The sequence below is a fragment of the Carettochelys insculpta genome, chromosome 3 (assembly GCF_033958435.1).
Source record: "Carettochelys insculpta isolate YL-2023 chromosome 3, ASM3395843v1, whole genome shotgun sequence".
Taxonomy (NCBI): domain Eukaryota; kingdom Metazoa; phylum Chordata; order Testudines; family Carettochelyidae; genus Carettochelys; species Carettochelys insculpta.
In genome coordinates, this window is record NC_134139.1 from 167,437,711 (window position 1) to 167,463,100 (window position 25,390).

Genomic DNA, 25,390 nt, shown 5'->3' on the forward strand with positions numbered 1-25,390 from the left:
CAAATTAAGTCTTTCTAGGTGGACAAATTCAAATTTTAATTATGGTCAGTTGGCCAAGGTATTATTATATATATTTATATTGCAGTAGTAGCTAAGCAGTTCTATCAGAGGTCAGCATCTAGCTGGCACTATTCAGATTGATCCTTTCTAGTCCTGCACCCCTGGGACCTGACCAGTGTTGAAACAGAGAATTTGCCAATTTGTGGGAGGTTGGTATTGTCTAGCAACATTACCAACACTTCCACTGCTTCCTGGACATCTTAAAGATATTTGGAGGTAAATTGGGGCTAACAAACACGCAGAACACTGAGAGCCATGACTGGTGGTTGAAAAAAAATGTTATGGGACCATGGGAAACTTGACCAAATCTGTGATGAGTAGACATCTGGATAATGGATTTTGCTGGATGAGAGTGTGTGAGATTAGAGAGGTTCAACCTTCACTAACATGTTAAAAGGAAAACCCATACCTCAAAGTCTTTCCAGGGGAAGTTATACTCTTAAACTACATGATAACCTCACTCCACTCTGAAGCTCCCATGTCAGTGGAGCTATAGAGGTAGGGTAGAGTAGAGGTAGAACATTGCAGTTATGAATTAACTGAATTGTAAAGAGGTTTTTATTTCTTTTTTCAAAATTAGACACTTTTAATAGTCACTGGTGCATTTGAAAATCTCTCCTTTATTTCCTAATTACATTTGTTCAACACCTATTACCACCTTCAACATTAATGGTCAATATGAATACCTGTGCGACATGGAATACTGAAAATCTAGATGGTTTCATTTGGCTGAATCTATCAAAAATGCCAAGTTCACTGTCTGCCTCGTCTAGTTGGATTCCAGGTCCTATGGAATTTTAGGTTTAATCTGATGTGTGCCTGGAGACAGATATTCACATGGAATTAATTGTCATACACACTTTGACTTCAGTGAGGATATGGCAACTATCACCAGCTAAGGAACCATCCCTTGGGGCCTTGTGTAGAAGTCTGTGCTACATTTATTTTGCAATCGTGACTCATTATAGCATTACAAATGTACATAACACTTTAAAGAAAAGGGATAACACTCCTGGCCTCCAAGAATTAAATAAAAATTATACAAGGTAGTATTTCAGGAAAAAGAAAATTTGATGTTTACTAACGATGACAATAAGGACTTTCTGAAGAGGCAGGAATTTGAAGGACAGTAGAAATGTGCAATGGATAGGGAACATGGAGACTCTTACAGGTGTAGGAAGTATGCACAAAAGTAAGAAGAGAAGAAAAATCTAAGGAATGAAAAAGGCATGAGAGAAATTAGAACAGAGCAAAGATCAGAGAATTATATAAATATATGTCTAAAAGGGATTTAAAGCAGACCTCGCACTCTATGCTAGGGCAGGAGTAGCAGTACCTGAGCCATTCCTGACAGCTGTGGGAAGCAGAGGCAAAATGAAGAGTCTGAATTTTATCCAGTGATACATGAGAAACCAATGGTGGGATTCAAGAATGGCCATCTAGGAATTGCTGAAGTATGGAAAGAAATGGAAGGCATTTGTTAATCTTTCACTTCCCCATGTTATCTGGGAGGAGGCAGCATTCAGCAGGTAACCTTTAATAAATGCTGCTCATGGGCAGGGCTATTCATTTAGAGATAGTATGTTCACTGGTTCTCAGCATAGGCCTGCTGCAGTTACCAGAGAATTTGTAAAACTGAACACAAAATTTTACAAATGTCAGCCATATTTAGATTTAATAAATAAGACACATAACAGCTGGCAAGGCAACCTGAATATAGCAAACAAGTATTCAAGTGCATTATATGCGAGAGACACATTATCTTTTAAAATATTCATATTAATCTATTTTAAAATTTCGTGAGGTATTAACTTACTTAACGATGGACAATGAAATACAAGTATTGTACCCCAATGAATGAAGGGAAAGGGAACATAACAACACCAATCAGAAATATAGTCACTGGACTTGTTTTAAAATATTAACTATCTCTTATTTCTGTGCTAAAGGTTAACAAAATTGCAGTACCTTATTTTTAAAAAGTCAGAAGCCTTTTACTTCTTAAATTAAAGTTTGTCATATGTGTTAAATTAGGGAAAAAACAAGTCTATTCATTGAAATGTACATTTTTCTTTCAATTTCCTTTTCTCCTCCCCTTCCTTCTTCTTGTTCCCAAAAATAGAAAGATAAAGGTAATCTCATTTTAGTAAGAATGACAGTTTTGAAATTAATTAAAGAATAAAATGATGAAATCACAAAGCACAACATTTTAACTTGAAAACTATACATACATATATATATACACACACACACATATATTTTATTCAGAGTCAATACTATTAAAAATGAAATGATAGTAAATGTGATTCTATGTTTCTGTAGTCATGATCCTGAATAATATCATAGCTTTCTCCTAAGCGTTTTTAAAAATCTAATATTTTACCTTTTAAGAAAATATTAACTGTATAATTCCATTGTGATGATAAAAAGAATTTATTCTGGTGTTTCCAAATGTCTACTGTCAGATTCTAACTGCCAAGTTCAGAAATCTTTCTGAGATGACATTATCTATGTCTATCCCTGTATATTTAAAGAGCTATGATATTCTGGATGAGCTCCTGGATATTAATATTCTTATACTCCTGCCCTAACCTAATATGAATAGTTTTATTGTTTTGAAGATAACAAAGGCTAAGGGGGCACACCCAGAGAAATTAGTTTATATTTTAGTTTTCTTTGTTTACTGAAATCCTCTGTTTAGACAGTGCTCTGATCTGTAACAAATGAGTGCATTGTGTTGAATTACCAAATGAAATAATGATAAACAATTTATTCAAGAGGGTAGTTTAGCATGTAACATGTTGTTTGTGCATGTCAAGTGATATATATCTTACACTCAAGTAAGAGGAGGTGCTGTTCTAATGATCTTATTGTTACTTAATCCGAAAGAATTAAACCTGCAACAATGAAATAGTTGCTATTTGTTAAATGTTTTTAAACATGCCACGGATTCTTTTTGTGTTGGGTGAACACTGGTATCTTAGAAAACATCTTACTTTTCAGATCAGGGGTCTGATGCCAGCATAACTATTCATTTCTATGACACTATACCAACAAAATACTGATATAACAGATCACGCACCCAAAGGTACAGTACTCCATGGTTGTGACTACACTACCCCCTGCTTTCGGAAGGGGCATATAAATTACAGCTTTTCTGAAAATGCAAATGATGTGCCTATATGCATATTCAGCACCTCATTGCATAATGACAGACACCCAGCCCATCGAAAGTGCTGATTTAAAACTAAACATAGCCATGTGGCCAGCATTCCTTTGAAAGGGTGCCCTGATTATCAAAACACCCTTCTTCCCAAATATATCATCTGGTTTGGTTTTGTTTTTCTTTACAGTTTCATGCTTTTTTGTTTGTTTCTTTTTGTTTTGAGATCAGTGCCTTGCAAGTAAAATAATTCTGTACCTAGTTGCCTTTGGTGCAGGTAATTCAGTTTCCTCTGAAACTGAAGTCTGCCCACTCCCATTAGAAAAAGAACAAGAGAATTGCAGCTTTAGGTCTCAGAGTCGGGGTGGGTAGTTTATCTTAGAAAATATTTATGAAAGTTAAGATTCTGCTAAAGACGAGATTAGTTTAAAACATGTTTTCAATTGTAGCATGGCAAAGTGATATTAGAAGGTAGGATAGGATAATTGGAGTTTCAGTTGGAGACAAAATTACTTTAAACTCCTAACTTGCCATATTCATTTTATAGCAAAGGGGCTTCTTCTTTTAAATAGCTTTATAGATCAAATTTTGTATTCTCTAAGGAAACATCATCTGCAATTTAAATATCAACTCTAATAAACAAAACAAAGTTATCCAAATCTGAAGCTGTATTTAAACAGCTCATATTAAATAGAAAAACAATAATAAATATAATGGGACAAAATATTTTAAAGCACCATCAAAGTCTATACTTCGCATATTTTTAATTGCGCATTATTTACATTTTACTGAGGATTGCTCTTGACTGGATAAGTATTTTATAGCTATGTATTTGAAAAATAAACAATCTCTATTCAATAACTGAATCCTTGATTTGACCAATACTGTGCATGACAGAAGGAAATTGTTGAAAAGAAGGCTAAACACAATAAAATAGGAGTATTTGTGAATTGACAGCTAAAATAGTTTCAGGATGGGAAGGTCATTGTTCTTGCAAACTTTGATGCACAGACTATACTTTATATGTGCATAAAGTTAAGCACTTAGCACTAGTGTGAGCACTGCTGAAATCCTGTGTCCAATTCTGGTGTCCACAGCTTGAGAAGATATACAAGACAGAGATCTGAGAAGAGTCACAAGAATGACTAAAAGAGTAGAATACATGCCTTATAATGACAGACTCAGAATTCAATCTCTTTATTTTTGTAACAACAACCACAAAATGAACAGATGTCTTGGTTACAATGTATTGGCATCTACACATGGGACAAATATTTTATAATGGGTTCTTCTGTCTGGTGGAGAAAGGCAAAACACGATCCAGTGGTCAAACTGATAAATGAGGATATAAAGCATATGTTTTAATTATTGGAATAATGTAAAGGTTCTGGGGGATTCTCCATTACTGGCAATTTTTCTAAGAACTTCAGTGGATAAATGTTGTGTCCAGTATTATACAGTATCTTTGATATTAGTGGATTAAACCATTTTCAGAGTGGTGGAATTCACTTTGAGAGGATGCTATCTCTACCAACCGTGGGACATTCAATACTGAATCCTACTACAAAACAAAAAAGCAGTCATATAGCACTTTAAAGACTAACCAAACAATTTACCATGAGCAATTTATTTATGATGAGCTTTTGTGGGACAGACCCTCTTCTTCAGATCTGGAAATTCTGATGAATGTAGACAGGCACAATGAGAATGTAATAGAGAGAGGAAAAATAATGAAATGAAAACTGAACAAATCAGCTACATAGGACAGAAGGTGGGTGGTCGAAGAATGGGCAAGAGGGGACTTGTCTACACTAGCTACCTCCTTTGAAGGGAGCATGGTAAGTAGGGTGTTGGGAGTTTATTAATGAAGTGCTGCAGTACATATGCAGCACTTCACTAAGCAAATCCCCCCCTCCCCCCCCGTGGCAACTCTGAAGTGTTAAACTTTGAAGTGCAGCTATCGTGTAGCCACGGTTAACCCACAGATACTTCGAAGTGCCTGAGCAACTTCAAAGTCCCTTTACTCCTCAAAATTTTAACTTTTCAGAGTTGCCACGGGGGGAATTTGCTTAATGAAGTGCTATGTATTCACTGCAGCACTTCATTAATAAACTTCCAACACCCTACTTACCATGCTCCCTTTTAAGTAGGGAGCTAGTGTAGACAAGCCCAGGGGGAAGAAAATTACTTGCTGCAAGTGTCTATTAAGTTAAATGACTTTCCAGAGATCACTGCAAATATCAAAGATGGGACAGGTGTCTCTGTAATGAGTAAGGTAATTGTTATCACTATTAAGACCAAAATGCGAAGTGTTGAACTTGAGAATAAACTCCAGTTCAGTTGTCTCCCTTTGTAATCTGGTGTTAAAGACTTTATGTGAGCATAATCTATTTTAAAGTAAATACAACTCAAAATAATATGATTATAAGCGCCTAAACGATCTGTAGCCACTGAAATGTATTTAAATATATAAATGTAACTATAGATATAATTTATGTTGATATCTGTATATAAATATAATGCAGGCTCAGCTTTTATTTTGTTTCTACATTACTGTGTAAAATATTTGCTCAAATGTTATAAGGTAGATAGAATTCTTCCATCTGGGCACCAAATACAGTATCTACCACATGCCTTATGATATATTACATAATTTAATGGAAACCTAACTAAGGCTGAGACCGTCTGTGGCTTCATTTAAATGTGCAGTAGAAATGTTGGTTCACATATTCCTGATCTCTTAGAAACCTGAAAATGGTAAGTTACATAGACATAATGCCTATTTTGTAATGTACATTTTGCTCTTCCTCTGCAGTCTCCATTTTATTGTTTTTGACACTGAGGTCGCCCATGATATCCTGAAAGTGTGGGATGGTCCTGTTGAAAGCAATATTCTTCTGAAAGAATGGAGTGGTTCAGCCCTTCCTGAAGACATCCATAGCACCTTCAACTCCCTGACATTACAGTTTGACAGTGACTTCTTCATCAGCAAGTCAGGCTTCTCCATCCAGTTCTCAAGTATGTGGCTCCTCTATTATCTCAGATGCAACTAGGCATGACCATTTTTGGGTACACAAATATACGTTTTCTTCTAAGAGTCTCATTAGTCTTTCCTAAAGAGACTATTACATAAAATGCACTTAAAAGTCATGGTAGAATCTTAGGATCAATAGGTTAAATTACTCTTAATAGAACTATAGAAGATTAGGGTTGGAAGAGACCTCAGGAGGTTATCTACTCCAATCCCCTGCTCAAAAGCTGGACCAACCCCAACTAAATCATTCCAGCCAGAGCTTTTTCAAAGCCCTTTTTAGAGCCTCAATTTAAAAAAAAAATCTCTCATTTTATATTTTCCCTGGGCACCTCAAATAATAGACCAATTTATTTAATAACTACTTTTGTTTCTGGGAAGAAAAAGTATTGATAATTTCATACACTTTTTTTCATGTGCTTGGTTTTATTTACACTTATTTCAAGCTTAAGGTATTTTTTAATAGTGAAAATGTAAAAGAAGTCTACTTAAATTATATTAAAATGTTGTAAAATGTTTGATATTAAGACATTTGGCATGAATAATTTCAGAATTGTATCTTCAGCTTGGAAGTAACTACAATTATAGATACAAGAGAGATGGTTTCAGTATTCGAACATCGAGTAAGCAGAGTTTTCCTGTGATACCACATAATTCTTCTATTTATTAATGGTTCAGGTATATCAAAGGAGAAACATGTACTGTTTTTATTCAGTCTAACCATGGTCTATTCACAGTACAGACACAATAAATTTAAGAGCATATCTCCCTGGGACAATTAAGAAAATTAAGCTGAATTAACTGAAGGTACACATTTAAACTTCATTAGTAAAAATATGTAATGTCCCTATATAGACACACTCATTCAGAAATAAAATGGCCTGAGTTCCCCTTAACTTTATTTCACCTAAACTAAAGAAAACAGGGATATAATGTGTTTTAACTAATGCACTTTAAATTCACATCTTCAGTTAATTTTGTTTAATTTTCCTCAGTGTCTCATGTAGACAAGTTCCAGATAATTGACTGTTTGGTAAGCCCTGAAATATCTAGGCATAGTGTAAATGAAGGAGGCAAAGGTCTGAGATGAATTTTCTGTAATAGATCAGTTTGTCATGGATTTGTGTGGTCACATGAGATATGGCAGGGGCTGGATGAGTGTTTCTTTCCTATATGGTTAACTATAGAAAATGTGCTGCTTTTCATACCGGGTGAAAATGTTAAATTTACATACATTTTAATTAAGTGTTTAAAGATATTAGAACAGAAAAACAGAGTTTATACTATATTATGAAAAAAATGGAAGTGAGCATGAGTTGTGTAGATATAGATTTAGGGATAAATGTTGTGAAGAAAAAAATATTTTCACTGTTCATCGTTTCTAGAAAACTGCTCATAGAAAGCATTTGACCTTCAGCAATTACTATACTGAAAAAGCAACAAAAGGTCCTGTGGCACCTTATAGACTAACAGAAAAGTTTTGAGCATGAGCTTTCGTGAGCACAGACTCACTTCATCAGATGCTGGTCTTGGAAGTCTGCAGGGCCAGGTATAAATAAGCCAGAGCAAGAGTGGGGATAACAAGGTTAGCTCAGTCAGCAAGGGTGCAGCTTACTACCAGCAGTTGATCTGGAGGTGTCACTCCAGATCAACTGCTGGTAGTAAGCCTCACCCTTGGTGACTGAGCTAACCTTGTTATCCCCACCCTTGCTCTGGCTTATTTATACCTGGCCCTGCAGACTTCCAAGACCAGCATCTGATGAAGTGAGTCTGTGCTCACGAAAGCTCATGGTCAAAACTTATCTGTTAGTCTATAAGGTGCCACAGGACCCTTCATTGCTGTTACAGATCCAGACTAACACGGCTACCCCTCTGATACTATAGTGAAAAAGAGAGAGAAAAAAAAAAGCTTTAGGTGAGAGAAATGGTCTGAGGAAAATTGGATGAGGAACAAATGCAAAGTACTACATTTAGAGAGGAACAATCAGATTCACACATGCACAATGGAAATTGACTCCTTAGAATGGATTACTACATAAAAGGATATAGGGGTTCTAGTGGACCACAAGCTAAGTATGATTCAACAGTGTGACACTTGTGAAATAAAAGCAAACATGATTCTGGGATGCATTAACAGGAGTCTTGTGAGCAAGACACAAGAATAATTTTTTCCATTCTACTCTGCATAGTTTAGGCCTCAGTTGGAGTACTGTGTCCAGTTGTGGGCCCCACATTTTAGGAAGGATGAGGAGAAATTGGAGAGGGTCAATTGAAGAGCAATTAAAATGATTAAAGGTCTAGAAAATATCACCTATGAGAGAAGATTAAAATACTTGGGTTTGTTTGTTTAATTTGGAAAAGAGAAACCTGAGAGGGGACATGATAGCAGCTTTCAAGTACCAACAAGGGTGTTATAAGTAGGAGGGAGAAAAAAATATTCTCCTTAGCTTCTGATGACAGGAAAAGAAGCAACTGGCTTAAAACAAAGCATGGAAGAGGTTGGACATTAGGAAAAATTTCCTAACTGTCATAGCAGTTAAGTACTAGAATAAATTTCATAGGCTGGTTATAGTATTTCAATCATTGGAGATATTTAAGAACAAGTTAGGTAAATATCTAACAGGGATGATATAAATGAGGGGTCAGCAGCCCTTCTCAGGCGGAGTGCCAAAATTTGACCTTTTGACCTCTGTGCATGGTCTGAGTGTGGGTGATTGTTTTTAAAGTTACTAATAGGCCCACTTGGAACAGCTTCAGCAATAAATAAATTAAGATGCAGAGATTTACCATTTAGGTAGTGGTTGGTAGCGTTAGCTGGTCTTTTGTTAATCCACAAGAGGCATGGCTTTGAGAAAGCTTCGGCTGAATGGGGAAGAGGGGTTGGGCTGAGCTCCCTCCACACTTGCAATGAAAATAGACTTATGTGCCACTCTTGGGACCCGTGCTGGGGGTTGCTGACCCCTGATGTAGATGGTGCTTGGTCTTGCCATGAAGGCAGGAGACTGGACTTGATGACCTCTTGAGGTCCCTTCCACTTCTAGTCTTCTGTGAGTTTATGATTCTATGGTCAGGCTGGCAATTGCAGTGTATGTTTCACTGGCATTAACTGGAGCTGGTGGTGGAGAACTGGAAGTCTTGGCTAACGTTAAGGGAAAATGACAGATACTTTAAAGTTTTTTGTTTGCAATCCTTATCACGTGCAAAATTTTTTTGTGTGCATGTGTTTGTATGAACCATCACTCCACTCCCATCCAGAGCTTAGTTTATTTTTAATCAGTCCTTCAGTGTACTGATCCGTGCCACCCTCTCAGATCGTTTGAGCACATGCTAAACTTTAGTTATGCAATTAGTTTTATTGACTTCAAAGTTTATCATGTATTCAAATACTCTGTTGGATCTGGATGAGTGTTTGCAGCCAGTTGGGGGATTGAGACTTCAAATTATTTTTCTCAGACTGAATTTATAAATGAATCCTGAGCTGTTTTCAATTTCCTGGTGATCTTAGAAGAAATAAATGGTTTATTACAGGCACTTTGCATATGAGTTTTGTCATGTCCCAAGGATTTTGAAGTTATGCATACATTTATGGTAGGTGGTGATTTTCACAATGTGACACCTGTGCGTGTTTTACTTTTCATTATATATGTAGGTAAAATGTCTTAAATGCAAGACTGTAGATGGATGAAACTAGCAATATATTTGACTCCATTAAAGGTCCATTGTCTAACCACTTCAGCACAGCATGTACAACATGAGGACATGAACTGACTAGTGTGATTATGTTAATTGTAATCAGCCTAACACTTTTCATTAAAACTTAATTACCATTTAATCATGCATAAAAAGGACAGAAAATGGAGTTCAATGTACAAAACTGGCCTTTACTCTAATGTTAAATACATTTAAACTTGCTGTTACAAACCAGGTTGTCCATTAACCCTTTCCTAGCGAGACACAGAATATTCAGGAGGAGGGAAGGACAATTTTTCCCCCCACTAAATGCTGTTCATCTATAGCCAGTCCACAACTTGAGGGCATCTTTGCCTCACATTAATTGATTTTAAATAGGACACAAACACCCTTTTCATTGTATTGACCTCTGCTTTCAACTTTACTAAACACATTCTTTTTAAATGAGTGCTTACTATGTTGACATTTAGAAAAAAACAACAGAAGAGACAAATGTTAGACACAAACATTCATAGGGTATTTTAACATTTTTAATATTCCTAATTTAACATTGTCTTTTTTTTTTTCGCTTTGAACTGGATGCTCATTTGTTACTGTTAATAAGACCTGCACAGCTGTCTTAAATTGTATATGTTTTGTATTAAGCAGTCTGTTTCCAGTAGGTTTCAGATGCCTTACTGTTCCGGAGTCAGACCCATGTGTGTCTTATTTGTGTACCTTCTCTGTAATTTAAGAAGTATACTTTCTTTGGTCATCTACAAGTTTCCTCATCTTATAACTATATAAATACAGTGACAAAATTGCATGGGACACTGGCTTCCAGTGATGGGGAGCTGTTGTTCCATGTCAGAGCTCCTCAGTCATGGGGGCAGTTGTCCCACAGTGATGCACCAGGGATGGGGGCTCCACAACTTCCCAATGAGAGAGAGTGGAGGATGGGGGCTTCACAACCTCCCAGCAGGGGGGCGCCAGGGAATGAAGAGGCTGCCACATGTCAAACCAAGCCAGTAGTGGGGGCTATCTCTGTGGTGTGCCAGGGAATGGGGCAACTGCCTAGCAAAGGAGCTCCCTGGCAGTGGGGGTTGCCACCTCCAGACACCTGGTTCCAGAGAACAGGACCCCAACACAATACTGGACAATTAGCCCATTTTCTTAAAAAAGACAAGATGCTTGTTAGACAAATAAGGGACTGTCCTTAGAAAAGTGGGATGGATGGTCACCGTATACCTAAATCATGTTCTTCTCTCTACCTAAATCTGGATCAACAGAGTATCTGTTTCCAAGTTAATAAAACAATGATGGTGATGATTTGGAGCCATTCTAGCCAATTAGAAAAACCAGAGTATTTTGTTTGCTTTTTTATAATTCCCTCTTCCTCGTCTTGGAGGAAGATGCACATTCAGTAAAATGGATGAAAAAGATGTGGCATTTGAATTGGTGTATATGAAAGACCTCGAGGGATTTAGTTTGAGTTAAGAAAGATTCGGGTGGTAACTGGTGACATGCTCATATTCTAGTAATGATGGGTATGAATGTACAGACCTACTTTTAAAATTTCTGATATCTAATGGAGTATATGACGTCAATAACGAGCAATTTTCAGGTAGTGCTGCATATTTTGATTAAATTATTTATTACCTAATTTTCTTGTTTGTGAATAAATTGTATTTAACCATACACATAATCTTTCAAAATGTGGATTTTAATGCTGGTGTTTAGTTGTGATCAACATGATTGCAGAGAAGACTCCCCATCACTCTCTGCCAACATGCCTCAGCCTTAGTCTGGGAAGAGATGCTCTAAGGCTTATATCTGTAGTTCAGTCTCCCTGGTCAGTGCAAGTAAAGCACAGATTCTGTCTCAAGTGATCTTGTAGAAACTCTTTCACCTTATTTAAAAATGTGTTTGCCTCCTAGGGTAGGGATATGAAAGGTTGATCAATAGTAAGATTGTGAAAAAGATGAACATATTTAAACCAGTCATATGAAGAGATGATCACCAAGTTCCCAGACCAGGGCACTTACTTTTAAGCTTCAGGATACCTGATGTGACATGCATACTTGCATATGTAATTTTTTCTGTGATGAAAGAATGAATGAAACAGTTGGTGAATGGGAGATTGTGTGATTCTTTTATTGTGTGGAGACCCCCATCTTTCTGCAAACATATTCTAGGTCCTGTGGGAACGATGCCCAAAACAGGACTGGTTCACATTTTCTTCCAGGAAATAGCAAATAGGTGTATTTTGTTTGAATGAATTGACAAAATTAGTAACAACTAGTAGTCAATTCATTCAAACAAAATATATATATATATATATATATGTATTGTATTGGTACCATATATGGTACGAATTTTGTCCTGTATATATGTGGTATGCATTTCTTAATATATATTAAACCATGCTGCCAAAACATCTAATAAAGGATACTGAAGGAATTAGCTGGAGAAATCTTGGAGATGCTGTCAATAATATTTTCAAACTCATGAGTGTCATGAGGTGTCCCAAAAAACGAGAGAAGGGTTGGCATGGTGCCCATCTTTAAAAATAGAAGAAAAGGAAGAGCCGGGGAACTAGATCAATCAGCTTGCCTTCAGTACCAGGGAAGCTACAAGTGCAATTTAGAAGAAATCATTCTATTTGCAAATACATGGAGAATGAAAGGATAATCACTTGCGCCCAGCATGGATTTACCAAAATCAAATCATGCCAAAATTGCTTGAATTCCTTCTTTAACAAGGTGACTGATTTGATGGATAGAGGAATGCTGGACACATACTAATACTTAGACTTCAGCAGGGTTTCTGACAGTCTCATATGACATTATGGTAAGTCACCTGGAAAAACATGGGCTAAATAGAACTGCAATTAAGTGTATCCATAATGGATTAAACAATTGCAAAGAGTTAATCAAATTAATGGAATTATGTTAGATTGAAGGGAGGTCTCCAGTGGGGTTCCTCAGGGATCTATTCTAGGTTTAGTGGTGTTTAACATCTTTATCAATTACCTGGCTGTGGGAACTGAGAACATATTGATCAAGTTTGCAAGGTGACACAAAGATCCAGCTGGGGTTATCAGTACATTGGATGTTAGAACCACAATTCAGAGGGATCTTGATAGACTGGAGAACTGAACTAAATGAAGTTCAACAAAGATCATGTAAGGTGTACACTTTTGAAAAAAAGTGCACACATACCGACTGGATGAGATTGGGTTGGTATCAGCACTGATGAGTAGGTTCTAGGAGCGGTGGTGGTTGACAAGCACTGCTTGAATCTAACCACGGTTGCAAAAAATAAAGGCACACAAATATAGTTGTAGGTTTCATTAACCAAGACATACCATGCAGGTCAGTAGTTCTCCCTCATCAATTGATAAAACACTCTGGCACTTATATGTCAAAAACTGTGGCCCTGTCTACACTAGGCCACTCCTTTCAGAAGGGCATGGTAAGGAGGGATTTTGACAAATGCTAACAAGGTGCTGTCATGAATATACAGTGCCTCATTAGCATAATGGTGGCTGTGCGTGATTCAAAAGTGACACTTTCAAAATGCACTCAGCCCATGTAGACAGGGACATTTCAGAAGGATCCCCATACTTTGAAAAACCCTCCTTCCCAAAACCAAATGGGAAGAAGGAGGCCTTCGAAATCAGGGAGTCTTTTCAAAAGGTCCTTATCTAAACGGGTGGTATGTATTTTGAAAGTGGCACTTTTGAATCGCACACAGCTGCAATTATGCTAATGAGGCATTGCATATTCATGGCAGCCCCCATTAGCATTTACCCAAATTTCTCATGACCATGCCCCTTCCAAAAGGAGGTATCTAGTGTAGATGCAGCCTGTGGGTTTGTCTTGATTAGGGAAAATGGTCAAAGTTAAGGTTCAGGTTTGCAAATAAAACTGTTGATAGGGAGCACCAAAGGTTCTGAATTGGGAATCCAACTTTAAGTTTTTGTTTTTATGTAAATAAGCATCCTGCAATATTTTAATAATTAGCCATTCTCTAAAGAAAGCCTAGTTCTCTTTACTGATCACCTAAGAGTGACCCCAGGTATCCCTCTCCAGCCAAGGGAATGAAGTGATTTTTATGCTCACTTTGACCTGTAATTGTTGGGGTCTGATTTTTTCCCCCCACATTGAAGAAAAGACATATTTGAAATTAATTTGTACTTTATAACAAATTTTGATCTTGGAGAAAATACAGCAATACACAAACATATATTAAGTATTTCTTTTCCATAGATTATCATGTGATTCATTAATTACAGTAAAGGGAGAGAGAAAACAAACAAGCAGATTAACATGCTTGTTAAATTGGAATAATGACTTGGAAGTCGCTACCAGGGCTGTTGATGCTTTTGTTCTTGCCTCTCTTCCGTCATTTAGCAAGATCTTAAACATCAGTAGCTACACAGTGAACTCACTTGTCAATTTCAAGAAGCACAGGACTTAGTCTGGCAAAGTCTGCTTCTGTAATGACATTTGTCTCTGTCTGCTCTTTGGATTTCTATCACATGCATGACTGGCTAGGGAAAAGCCTGTGGTGACTGTGGTATATATTTGCTGGACTACTGTGGTGGTGTCTTCTAGAAAAATATTTTCCTGTTCATCAGATTCATTTTGAATGATGCACACCAGTGCTATTTACACTACCTATAGTTCAGGCTGTATCAGCATTTCCATTATAAAACCTACATTTCCAGGATTTATGATGTGATTGCAAAAGTTTGATCCATGATGAAATTGACAATCACTCTCAGCTCAACAACTGATCTGAGTTTTTGTGCTTTGTTCCGGTCTGTGATGCACTAAAATCCTTCTCAAATGTTGCTGCAATTACTTGTCCGTTTTCAGTTTTAACACAAAACAGATGAGATTTTTTCCTGCAGTGCCTGTGACTTACAGACCTGAGTCTCTGGACAGCCTGTTAGTATTGTCAGTGGAAACTGAAGGCTTTGAATATATTTTAGAAACCTTCAAAATTCACAGGAGCTTTTTTTCTAGTGGTACCAAGCACTTTCCTACCAATGTTCCCCCCCCTGGGGATTCTGTGGCTGGGGCTGCTGGCTGGGCTCCCTGCCACACCCATCTCCCAGCAGTAGGGCTGCTAGAGCTGCTGCTGGCCCTGCAGCAGGGAAGGGCCTGGAGCTGGAGCCCCGGTTTGCCCAGCTGCAAAGCACTGTTCAGAGCTGGCATCCCCACCAGCTCCACAACAGAGCAGAGCCAGAGCCTGCACTGCACCACTGGCATCCCCAGCTGTGGGAATCCCAGCTGGCAGCATGGGTCCTGTCAGCCCCACGGGGGGAGCTAGAGGGGCGCAGAGCCCCATTGGCATCCCCAGCCAAGGAAACACTTGTGGGGGGTCGCAGCAAGCTGGCTACCGCCTCCTCTCTCTCTCTCTCTCTCTTTAACAAAAAAGCACTGGAGAAAAGCAAGTGTTTTTGGCAATGAGTGCTGGTGATGGGGCTGTATTTTGCAGATATAGTTGGTGAAGATGATGATGATTTTATCCTTGAAGACATAATGAAAAATGTGAGCCCTGAATAAACTAATAAAAATATGGCCTTTAAAAGACAAATTAGATGCAGCTTTATTAGTCACAGCTATATGTAAATATCTCGGCTAATATTTTCAGAAGGTACCTACATTCCTCATTTGACTTTCAGTACTGTCTGTGTGCCTGTGCCAGTTATGGAAATGGGTCTTAGAGTCAAAAGTCACTTCTACTTTTTTGAAAATTTTACCCACTGTGATTGTTTTGCAGGATGTAATTGAGCCCTTTCATAGTCGTGCCCACTTTATCAATAAATTAGACAAACATTAATTATATTACTCCGTATCAGTGTATTGAAATGTATAAAAAGTGCCAGTTATGAAGTGGAATGAGTGACGGGAATGAGTAACTTTTTAAGTCTGCATTAATGACTGATATGTGAAATATGTACACCAACACAAATATTACAATTCTTGAAACATCTGTGCAAAACCAGACAAAATGCCAGTAGACTTGTTGCATTCCTCCACCTGCAGAGAGAAAGAGAGAGAGAGGGGAAAAAATACCCTTGGGAATCCAGAGCAGTAAACAACTTAGAAATGAGACAAGTTGAAAACTTGACAGCCTGTCTACATGCTCATTTTCCTGGATGGCACATCAATGCTTAAAGCTAGTGTTTTGTTTAATTATGATCAAGTATATTTGTGGATAATAAAATGGTTGTTATTCTCAAATATAGATAATGTACTCATAGGACAAAAATGCTAAGAATATTTTGATGCTTGTTAAATGTTTGTCAAAGGTGGCTTTTTAAATTTTGAATTTGTACTTGGTATGTGAAGTGAATTATTTGAAATACCAAATCTGTGGTAACTGGTGTATATTTGATGTCACAAAGAGACAAACAAACTTTGCTAATTGAGATATTGCAGTAAAATCTTTTAATATTCAGAATGTTGGGGGGATAGAGGGTACATGTAAGTGAAAACTTCCAGTTACCTAAGAGGGAGGGAGTTTAGATGCTGGAGGGTGTGGGAATGGGGCATGGAAGGGGATGTGGGCTCTGGGAAGAATTCTGGATGTGGGAAGGGGCTCAGACCAGACAGTTGGAGTACAGAAGGAATTTTAGGGTGCCAGATCCAGGGGGTGTTCACCTTAGGCAGCTCCTTGGAAGAGCAATCTGTCCCAACTGCTCCCAGAAGAGGAGTGGCTAGGCAGCTCTGTATGCTGTCCCCATCTCATCCCATTCCAAATGCTGGCCCCAGGAACCATGCACAATAGGAGCTGTAGGAGTGGTGCACCAACACCTTCTATACCTGCACCCTGAGCCCCACACTTCCCCCATCCCACTGTCAAAGCCCTCATAGCTGTTTCTTTTCCTTGGAGCGCCAATAACTTGTTGCCACTCCTGGAGATTAGAAATGCCAGATTATAGAGCTATCTGTCTGCTATAGTGCCAGTTAACTCAGTTTTTATTATGTTGTACAGAACACTTTCGAGTGAGTAAAGTATTCAAAGCGTTTTTTTTTTAAATTTTTTATTTTTTTTGAAAGAGAACGATAACTAAATATATACTTTACATATGTGTTTACACACATTTCACCAAATCTGTGAATTTAATGTTTCTTAGTAGACATGCTTTACAATCATTCACAGTTTCAGAGATGTCACTTATCAATGAAATGAGAACACAACAATATAGCTGTTTTCCCTCGATGGTGGCCAAGTAGACCTTCAGTAAACCTAGCTGTCAGGTAAATTAGTAGTGTGGTGTGTGGAGATTTATGTGCAAAACTCTTATTAGCAGTGACAGTTGTTACTTGAATTGATGCTCTTAAATCACAATGGCTACGTCTACACTAGCCAAAATTGTCGAAATTGCCATGCAAATGGCCATTTTGAAGTTTACTAATGAAGCACTGAAATACATATGCAGTGCCTCATTAACATGCGGGCGGCCGCGGCACTTCGAAATTGATGTGGCTCACCGCCACGCGGCTTGTCCAGACGGGGCTCCTTTTTGAAAGGACCCTAGCTACTTCGAAGTCCCCTTATTCCCATCTGCTCATAGGAATAAGGGGACTTCGAAGTAGGTGGGGTCCTTTCGAAAAGGAGCCCCGTTGGGATGAGCCGCGCAGCGGCGAGCCGTGTCAATTTCGAAGTGCTGCGGCCGCCCGCATGCTAATGAGGCACTGCATATGTATTCCAGGGCTTCATTAGTAAACTTCAAAATGGCCATTTGCATGGCAATTTAAAAGTTTTTGGCTAGTGTAGACACGGCCAATGTGAAAACAAGGACCATTTTAAAAAAGCATTGTTTTTGTATTGAGAACTACAAAACACCTCAAATGTGTGGGCCCTGAGCAAGAATTATGTATGAGGTTCAGGGATGGAAAAATGACCAGAAAATAACGCATAGCTAAGAGACACACATTAAACCTTATTTATATACCCAGCAGTGTTAGAGAGACCACAATGAGTACATTGGGTTATTTGTCAGGATAAATTGTCTAATGCACTTATCTGTCTGAAGATATGCAGACATGTTGCATTTGCTGGATTTTCACTTTCAGCATTAAAATATGTCTCCTTCTCCCACTCCCCATACACTCTCTGTCACTTAAAAGCTGTGTTTACACATGCATTCATCTTTTGAATGAAGCAGGCAAATGAGGGAAATTGAAAATACAAATGAGGTGCAAAGTTGCATGTCTGATACCTCATTTGCATATTCTTATTTTGAAAGAGCTTCTTTCAAAAGAAGAAAACCAGTGTAGACCCTACTCTTTTGAAAGTAAACCCCATCTTTGAAAGAATCCTTCTTTCCATGAAAAAGGAAAGAAGGATTCTTTCGAAGATGAGGTTTATTTTTGAAATAGCAGTGTCTACACTGGTTTTCTTCTTTTGAAAGAAGCTCTTTCAAACTAAGAATATGGAAATGAGGTATCAGATATGTAAATCTGTGCCTCATTTACATTTTCAGTTTCCTTCATTTGCATGCCTCTTTCGAAAGAGGAATGCTAGTGTAGACATAGCCTTTGTGTGTATCAGCGTTATTTTGAAATATCTTGGCTACGTCTACACTAGCCCAAAACTTCAAAATGGCCATGCAAATTAATTAATTAGTTAGGGCACAAAGGGCTGGTGACAGAGGGGTTTTTTGCCAGCAAAGGCACATCTACATGGCCTGTTTACTGCCAGCGGCAGTCTCTGCCGGCAGGGAGATTTCACATGGCTATGCTAATTAGCTGCACAATTATACTAATAAACATCCATTTGCAATCATGATACTGCTCATTTCCATGAAGCTGCTGGCACTACAGGTCCTTGTAGACCCAGCCAACGTGAGTAAAAGTTACAGAATTTGGCATTTATTCCCCCCATGTTGTTGAGGGTTATTTTGTTTTTGTCCTTCTGGAAGAGTGTCCAAAATGAAAAATGCACTGTTCTATATGCATTCTGCTGTTTCCTTGTACACTCTTCTGTAACGATAAATATATATGTCTGCTGTTTGTTAAAATATAGACACTGAAAGTGGACTATGGAATGTCAGTCCAAATGCAGGTCACTTCAGATAATGGCTCTTACACCAGTAGGTTACCTCATATTCCCCCTAAGTCTAAAGATAAACAAAGGCTTTCTACTTTAAAATTTCTACTGGTCTTTGTCAGGGGAGTCATATTAATACAGTGGAACAGATCGCATTCATTTTTTAAGTGTGATTCATGTTATAGAGAACAAGTACACCTAGATGATCCTGGCAGGTGTTTGTCTAACATGTTTTTTAAAATCTCCTGTGACGGGGATTCTACAGCCTCCTTTGGAAGCTGATTGAAGAGTGTAATTGTTTTCTTATATTTGGAAAGATTTCCTACTGAGTAACCTGTCTCCCTTGCTTCAAATTAGGTCTGCCTGCAGCCATCTTAGTATATGTACAACATGCCTCGGGTAGCACATGACCAGCATTCATCATCAAAGTTGGTCTGCCAGTTGGATCATTAGTTCCCCAGCCTGGATTGTTATTGATGAAGAGAGCAACATCAATGTTGTTCCATGTCCTCCAGGCCACCTGCAGTCCCCAAGGAGGATAATTGATCTTTTTCATCCTTTATAAGAGTCCTTAACATATTTGAATACTGTTACCAGGTACCCACTTAGTTTCTCAAGGCCAAAATGCCCATTTTTTTAACCTTTCTGCATACATAGATTTTCATAAACCTTGTATCATTTATGTTGCCATCCTCTGGAGTCTCTTCAATTTGTTCCCATCTTTCTTAAAAAGTTGTGTCCAGAATTGGACACAGCAGTCTAGCTGAAGCCTCACCGGTACTTTCCCTTCTTCCTGGGTGAACCCCAGATCTTTCCAGCAAGCCATTTTCCCAGAACAGAATGCCATGGTTGAGGAATCTGAAGCCCTCCCATTAACACCATCTCTACAGCCATATATGACCTTACAAGTTTCTTTCTGGTTTTGGCAATAACACTCTGTCCAGCACTATTTCCGTTTTAAAATTGAGGGAATATCAGTGGAAGCAGTACTTCTAAAACTGGAATGAAATTGTTAAAGTGTGCCCACTGTACAAAAATTTAGCACTACATAAGCTCCTCAATCCACAATGGGACATCTACTTCTATCAATTAGAAGTTTGTACAAAAATTGTGGTGAGAATACCCTCTGTATGTAGTAACCAAACTTCTATTTATTGTCATTAATTGGTCAATAAACTATTCATACATGTAGCACCTTTCCTATAGGCTTTCCCTTAATAATAACTAACTGCATTCATTATATTGAAAGGGGAGAAGGATCTTGCTTTGCAAATACAGAAATGTGCATTTAGGGGAGTGCTGTACTAAACTATGGCATATTGATAGTTGATGTGATCCTCCTTCCTTTGTAAGCCAAAATTTCTAGCTGTCAACAGAGTTAGATATACAAGGGATTGAGTGATGAATGAAAACAGTTTGAAATCACATTGAAAAAAATAAAAACATTGATGCCTACAAACCTCCTTTGCACAATTACATGCTACGGTATAGAAGTTCAAAACAACATATTCCAAAATTGCGTTGACAATCCAAGTAATCGTGAACATTAATTCATAATGCTGATGCTTTCCCATGTGTAAAATCTGAACAGTGGTTATAAATCTCAAAGTAGTATTGGTTGGTTAAAGTGTTTGAAAATGAAAAGCATTATATAATTATTATGCAGGACTCAGCTCAATAAAACAATAGGTAAGGTATCTATATTGGTATAGTACACAGAAGACATGAAAATGAGGAAGTGAAATTTGATATGACAAATTTCGTTTTCCAACACAGTTTAAAAAAATCTATACAAAACCAAAATATGACCAAATAATTGGTCAAAATTTGTAACAAAAGAACACAATACCCATTGTACTAAAGAGAATAAATGCCTGGAGAACAGAGGTAGCATCACAGTTTGATAAAGTCTGTGTCTACACTACCACCTTCCTTTGTTCCTGCCGGTACTTTGAAGTGCCAGGGCTCCTCAAAATTTTGAGTCTAGCTGACACCTCACCAGTACTTTCCCTTTTTCCTGGGTGAACCCCAGATCTTTCCAGCAAGCCATTTTCCCAGAACAGAATGCCATGGTTGAGGATTGAGGGGACTTCGAAGTTGCCCCAGCATTTCAAAGTACCAGCGGGTGCATGGAAGCTAGACACGTGCCAGTACTTCGAAGTTTAAACTTTGGAGTTGCCGCAGGAGGGGAAGGGGGGCAATTTGTTTAATGGGGGGAGGGGAATTTGCTATGCATGGCAGCACTGCATTAGCAAACTCCTAACACCCTAATTGCCATCCTTCCTTCGAAGGAAGGTAGTAGTGTAGACAAGCCCAAAGTGTTATTGTGTGTTGCTCATAAGAGGTAAAGAAAGGAGAAGAAATATGTACAAGGCAGGAATTGTCTGGAAGATAAGCACAGGGATTTACTGGTCATGATACTAGCCATAATGCCATGTCAGTACAAGTTAACCTCTCCTTGAAATTTTGAACATAACACATTAAGCTGTGATCCACTTCCTTGGAGTATATCTGAGAAAATTTTACATATCTCTGCATAGCAAACCCTGAAGTTGCAGTGGTTGGTTGAATTGACTATTCTTGAATTTTCTCTTCTCATGCTACTAGGAACTCAAAGGCTGTGTCTTTTGAAAGAGGAATGAAAATGAGGAAAATCAAAAATGCAAATAAGCCACTGATTTACAGATCTTCTGCTTCATTTGCATAATCTCTTTTCAGAAGAGAGTTTTCACAAGAAAAAAAGCTGTGTAGACAGGGCTTTTTTTAAAATAAACCTCATCTTTGAAAGAACCCTTCTTCCTATTTTGTTTTAGGAAGAAGAATTCTTTTGAAGATCGGGTTTTATTTTCAAAAAAGCACCATCTACACTGCTTTTTTTTTCTTCTGAAAGAATCTCTTCCGAAAAGAGATTTTGCAAATAAAGCATGAGATATGTAAATAACTGCCTCATTTGCATTTTCAATTTCCCTCATTTACATTGCTCTTTCATAAGAGGAATGCAAGTGTAGATACAGCCAAAGGGTAAAGTGATGTTATTTACATTATGACACTTGTCTTACGCAGTTTGTCATATCACTTAAGTAAGTATTGACATCTGAAGTACTCAGGGGAAAAAAGGGAATTTTTTACTTACTTAATGGATTCACTGGACAGAAATGAAGAGCCTGAATTTATTCCCTATCAGGCCATGTTTTCTACCAGAGGAAACTGGCCAGGAGTCACCATCAGCATAATGCATCTCAGTAGGAAAATTTCTGTAGAAACAAACTGCCTTCCCATGATAATAGACAAGCATATAATGTCATGTGTGACTGGACGCATCCCTAAAGTGATGCATTGTGTATTTATAAAATGTAGCACAGATGTGTTAAATCCATTCATATAATTGTTTTCTTACAGCATCAGTTGCTTCAACATGTAATGACCCTGGGACCCCACAGAATGGTACCAGATATGGAGACAGCAGAGAGCCTGGAGATACCACCACCTTTCAGTGTGACCCTGGATATCAACTCCAAGGACGGGACACAATCACTTGTGTGCAGCTGAATAACCGATTCTTTTGGCAACCTGATCCTCCTACATGCATAGGTATTGAGATAAAAAGTGATGGTGCTTTGGGCTTGAAGCTAATGTAGGTCATGTTCCAGTGTCTAAACTATGCGTCAGGGGACCCTACCCATGTTGAGGTTAAAGTAGTGTTCTATGCAAAACTCCATCTTTCAGTACTTGTCAGTACTAACAGTCTGATTCTCAAGATGAGTGCTGTTATTGACAAAAGATATTTTTCCAGTGCAGACTATTTTTGAAAATTTACAGGGATGGTGACAAGTTCTGAAAGAAACTGTTAATTATATTCAAGACAGCATGGTCAGATGGTTTATGCAGAGGGCTTGGAGTCAAAGTATCTAGGTGTTATTTATGACTCTGTGACATCAGCAAAGTCATTTGATTCCTCTGTACCACCGTTTCCCTTTCTCAGAAAAACAGAGATAGTAATGCATGCCTACATAAAGTAGATATTTCAAATTCTTGGGTGAAAGGCACTGCATATATATATATATATATATATATATATATATATATATATATATATATATATATATATATATATATATATATATATAAAAAACAGTGACAAATGCAATACTATATATATATAGTATAGTATATATACTATATATATATATATAGTATTGCATTTGTCACTGTTCACTTGTTAATAATTTCATTTTATGTTAGTGATTAATATTTAATTTTCAACTCCCAGTGAGGTGAGAATCAGGACCTTATGTGAAACTGATCAATCATTAATACAAAAATCTATATCAGAAACATTAACTTGTAGTAAAAAAAGAAAAAGTCAATGATTCAGAATGGCAATTGTTTCTGTTCGTTTTGGTTAAAAACAGCAAACCCCTTCAGGCAGTAATTTTTTTCTCAAGGGATTAAGCTTTACACTCCCAGAAAATTTTACAATAGGTACATAGGGGCATACAGAGAGAATGTCAAACTGCCATGGCTGCCCAAATAATAGAAATAGAAGTTATTTTGCTTGTCCATTTGTAGGAACTACCTGGAAAGAGTACAGTTTCCTGTCATTCACTGTTTTTGATTTCTCCTACCATTTATATATGGAATATCTCTTTTATTGGATTCTGGTTAGCGCACAAATGTCTGGAATCTGGAAGACTTACTGGCGAATGTTGTAGGGATATCTCTGGTTTGCTGACCAGTAGGATTCTTCACACAAAAAAAAGCAGTCCTGTAGCACCTTAAACACTATCACTTTTATTTATTATTTATTTACTACCCACTTATTCAGATGTTCAGATTCGGACTAGGATTCTTGACATCAAAGTAACTCTTTGCTGCAATATTTAGCATTAGAGCACCATTTAGCAAGTCCAGATGGCTTGAAAATTGTATTTGGTCCCTGCACAGATGACCAGTGGAGTGTGCACAAGTCTTGATTCTCTTTTCTTTTGAGCCTTTCTGCAGAGGTGTCTTTATACTTTCCTGAATGCAGGTCTCTCCTTACCCATATGCAGAACACATACAGTTTGGTGCACTAATAGGTCTTAATATCCAGCCACCCCCCTCTTCCTATCCCTGTTCTGTTCCTCTGCTTCCACCAGAGAAGATATAGTTACCTGCCAGAACTGTTAGTGAACCACTGAACCTGTGAAAGAGCCATTAAGTTGTAATGAAGCCATTTAACAGGCAAGCGTCAACCCTGGGCAAAAATCAGCAGATACTTCCAGATCAACAGCTCTCCTATGGACACCCACATGGCCCCACAGTATGCTAACATTTTTATGGCTGACTTAGAACATCTTTTCCTCAGCTCCCGTCCCCTATTACCTCTCCTTTACTTATGTTACAGCAATGATATCTTTATCATGTGGACCCATGGTAAAGAGAATCTTGAAAAATTCCACAGAGATTTTAACAACCTGCACCCCACCATGAATCTCAGCCTTCACCATTCCACATGAGAGATCCATTCCCTTGACATCATAGTACATTCACTGATAGTCAAATCAATACCACTTTCTACTAGGAAATCACTGAGCACTACTCTTATCTACGTGCCTCCAGCTTCCATCCAGGACACATCAGATGATCAGTTGTTATAATCAAGCCCTTAGATACAAGTGCGCGTGCTGCAATTCTACTGACAGAGACCAAAAACTTCAAGATGTCTAACAGGCATTCGTAAAACTTAATTACCCACCAGGAGAAGATTTAAAAAAAAGAAAATTGATAGAGCCAGACTAATACCCAGAAACCAGCTACTTCCAGGTAGGTCCAAGAAGATCGATAACAGAACACCACTTGGCATCACCTATAGGTCCCAACTGAACCCCTCCAGCATATTATCAACAATCTACAACCTGTACTGGTATTAATAGAGATAGTAATTACATTATGCATTGCAAGGACAGTTTCCCCATCTTTGATATTCATAGTGACCTCAAGCAATTCACTTAATAGACACTTGCAGTAAGTCATTTTCTTCCCCTTCTTCCCTTTCTCCCCACACTTTGACCTCCCTCTTTCTGTCCTGTGTAGCTGGTTTGTCAGTTTTAATTTTTTTTTCTATCTTTCCGTTAAATTCTCATTGGGCCAGTTTATTTTTATCAGAATTTCCAGCTCTGAAGAAGTGGGTCTGTCCTGGAATAGCTCATCACCTAATTAATCATTTTTGTTAGTCTTTAAAGTGCTACAAGACTGATTTTTTGGTTGTTTTTTTTTTGTGGTATACTAAGTATGTACTGATGTATTGCACTGTGTTGGTCTATGGGACCTTAGTGTAACATTTGCTTGAAATTTCATTAGTGTGTTCCTAAGAAATATAAACTCACATCTCTAAAAAACTGTCATTCTCCCAC

The 25,390-nt window shown here is 37.9% G+C and overlaps 1 protein-coding gene across 1 annotated transcript in view; it reads left to right on the forward strand.

Annotated features, from left to right (window-relative positions):
* The window catches only part of CSMD1 (CUB and Sushi multiple domains 1), a 1,701,396-nt gene that overhangs the window by 1,318,578 nt on the left and 357,428 nt on the right, over positions 1-25,390 (forward strand). Inside the window, exons 26-27 of the mRNA XM_074989136.1 lie at positions 6,039-6,241; positions 22,395-22,586. Coding sequence (XP_074845237.1) covers positions 6,039-6,241; positions 22,395-22,586 — 395 coding nt within the window. The remainder of the gene's footprint in view (positions 1-6,038; positions 6,242-22,394; positions 22,587-25,390) is intronic.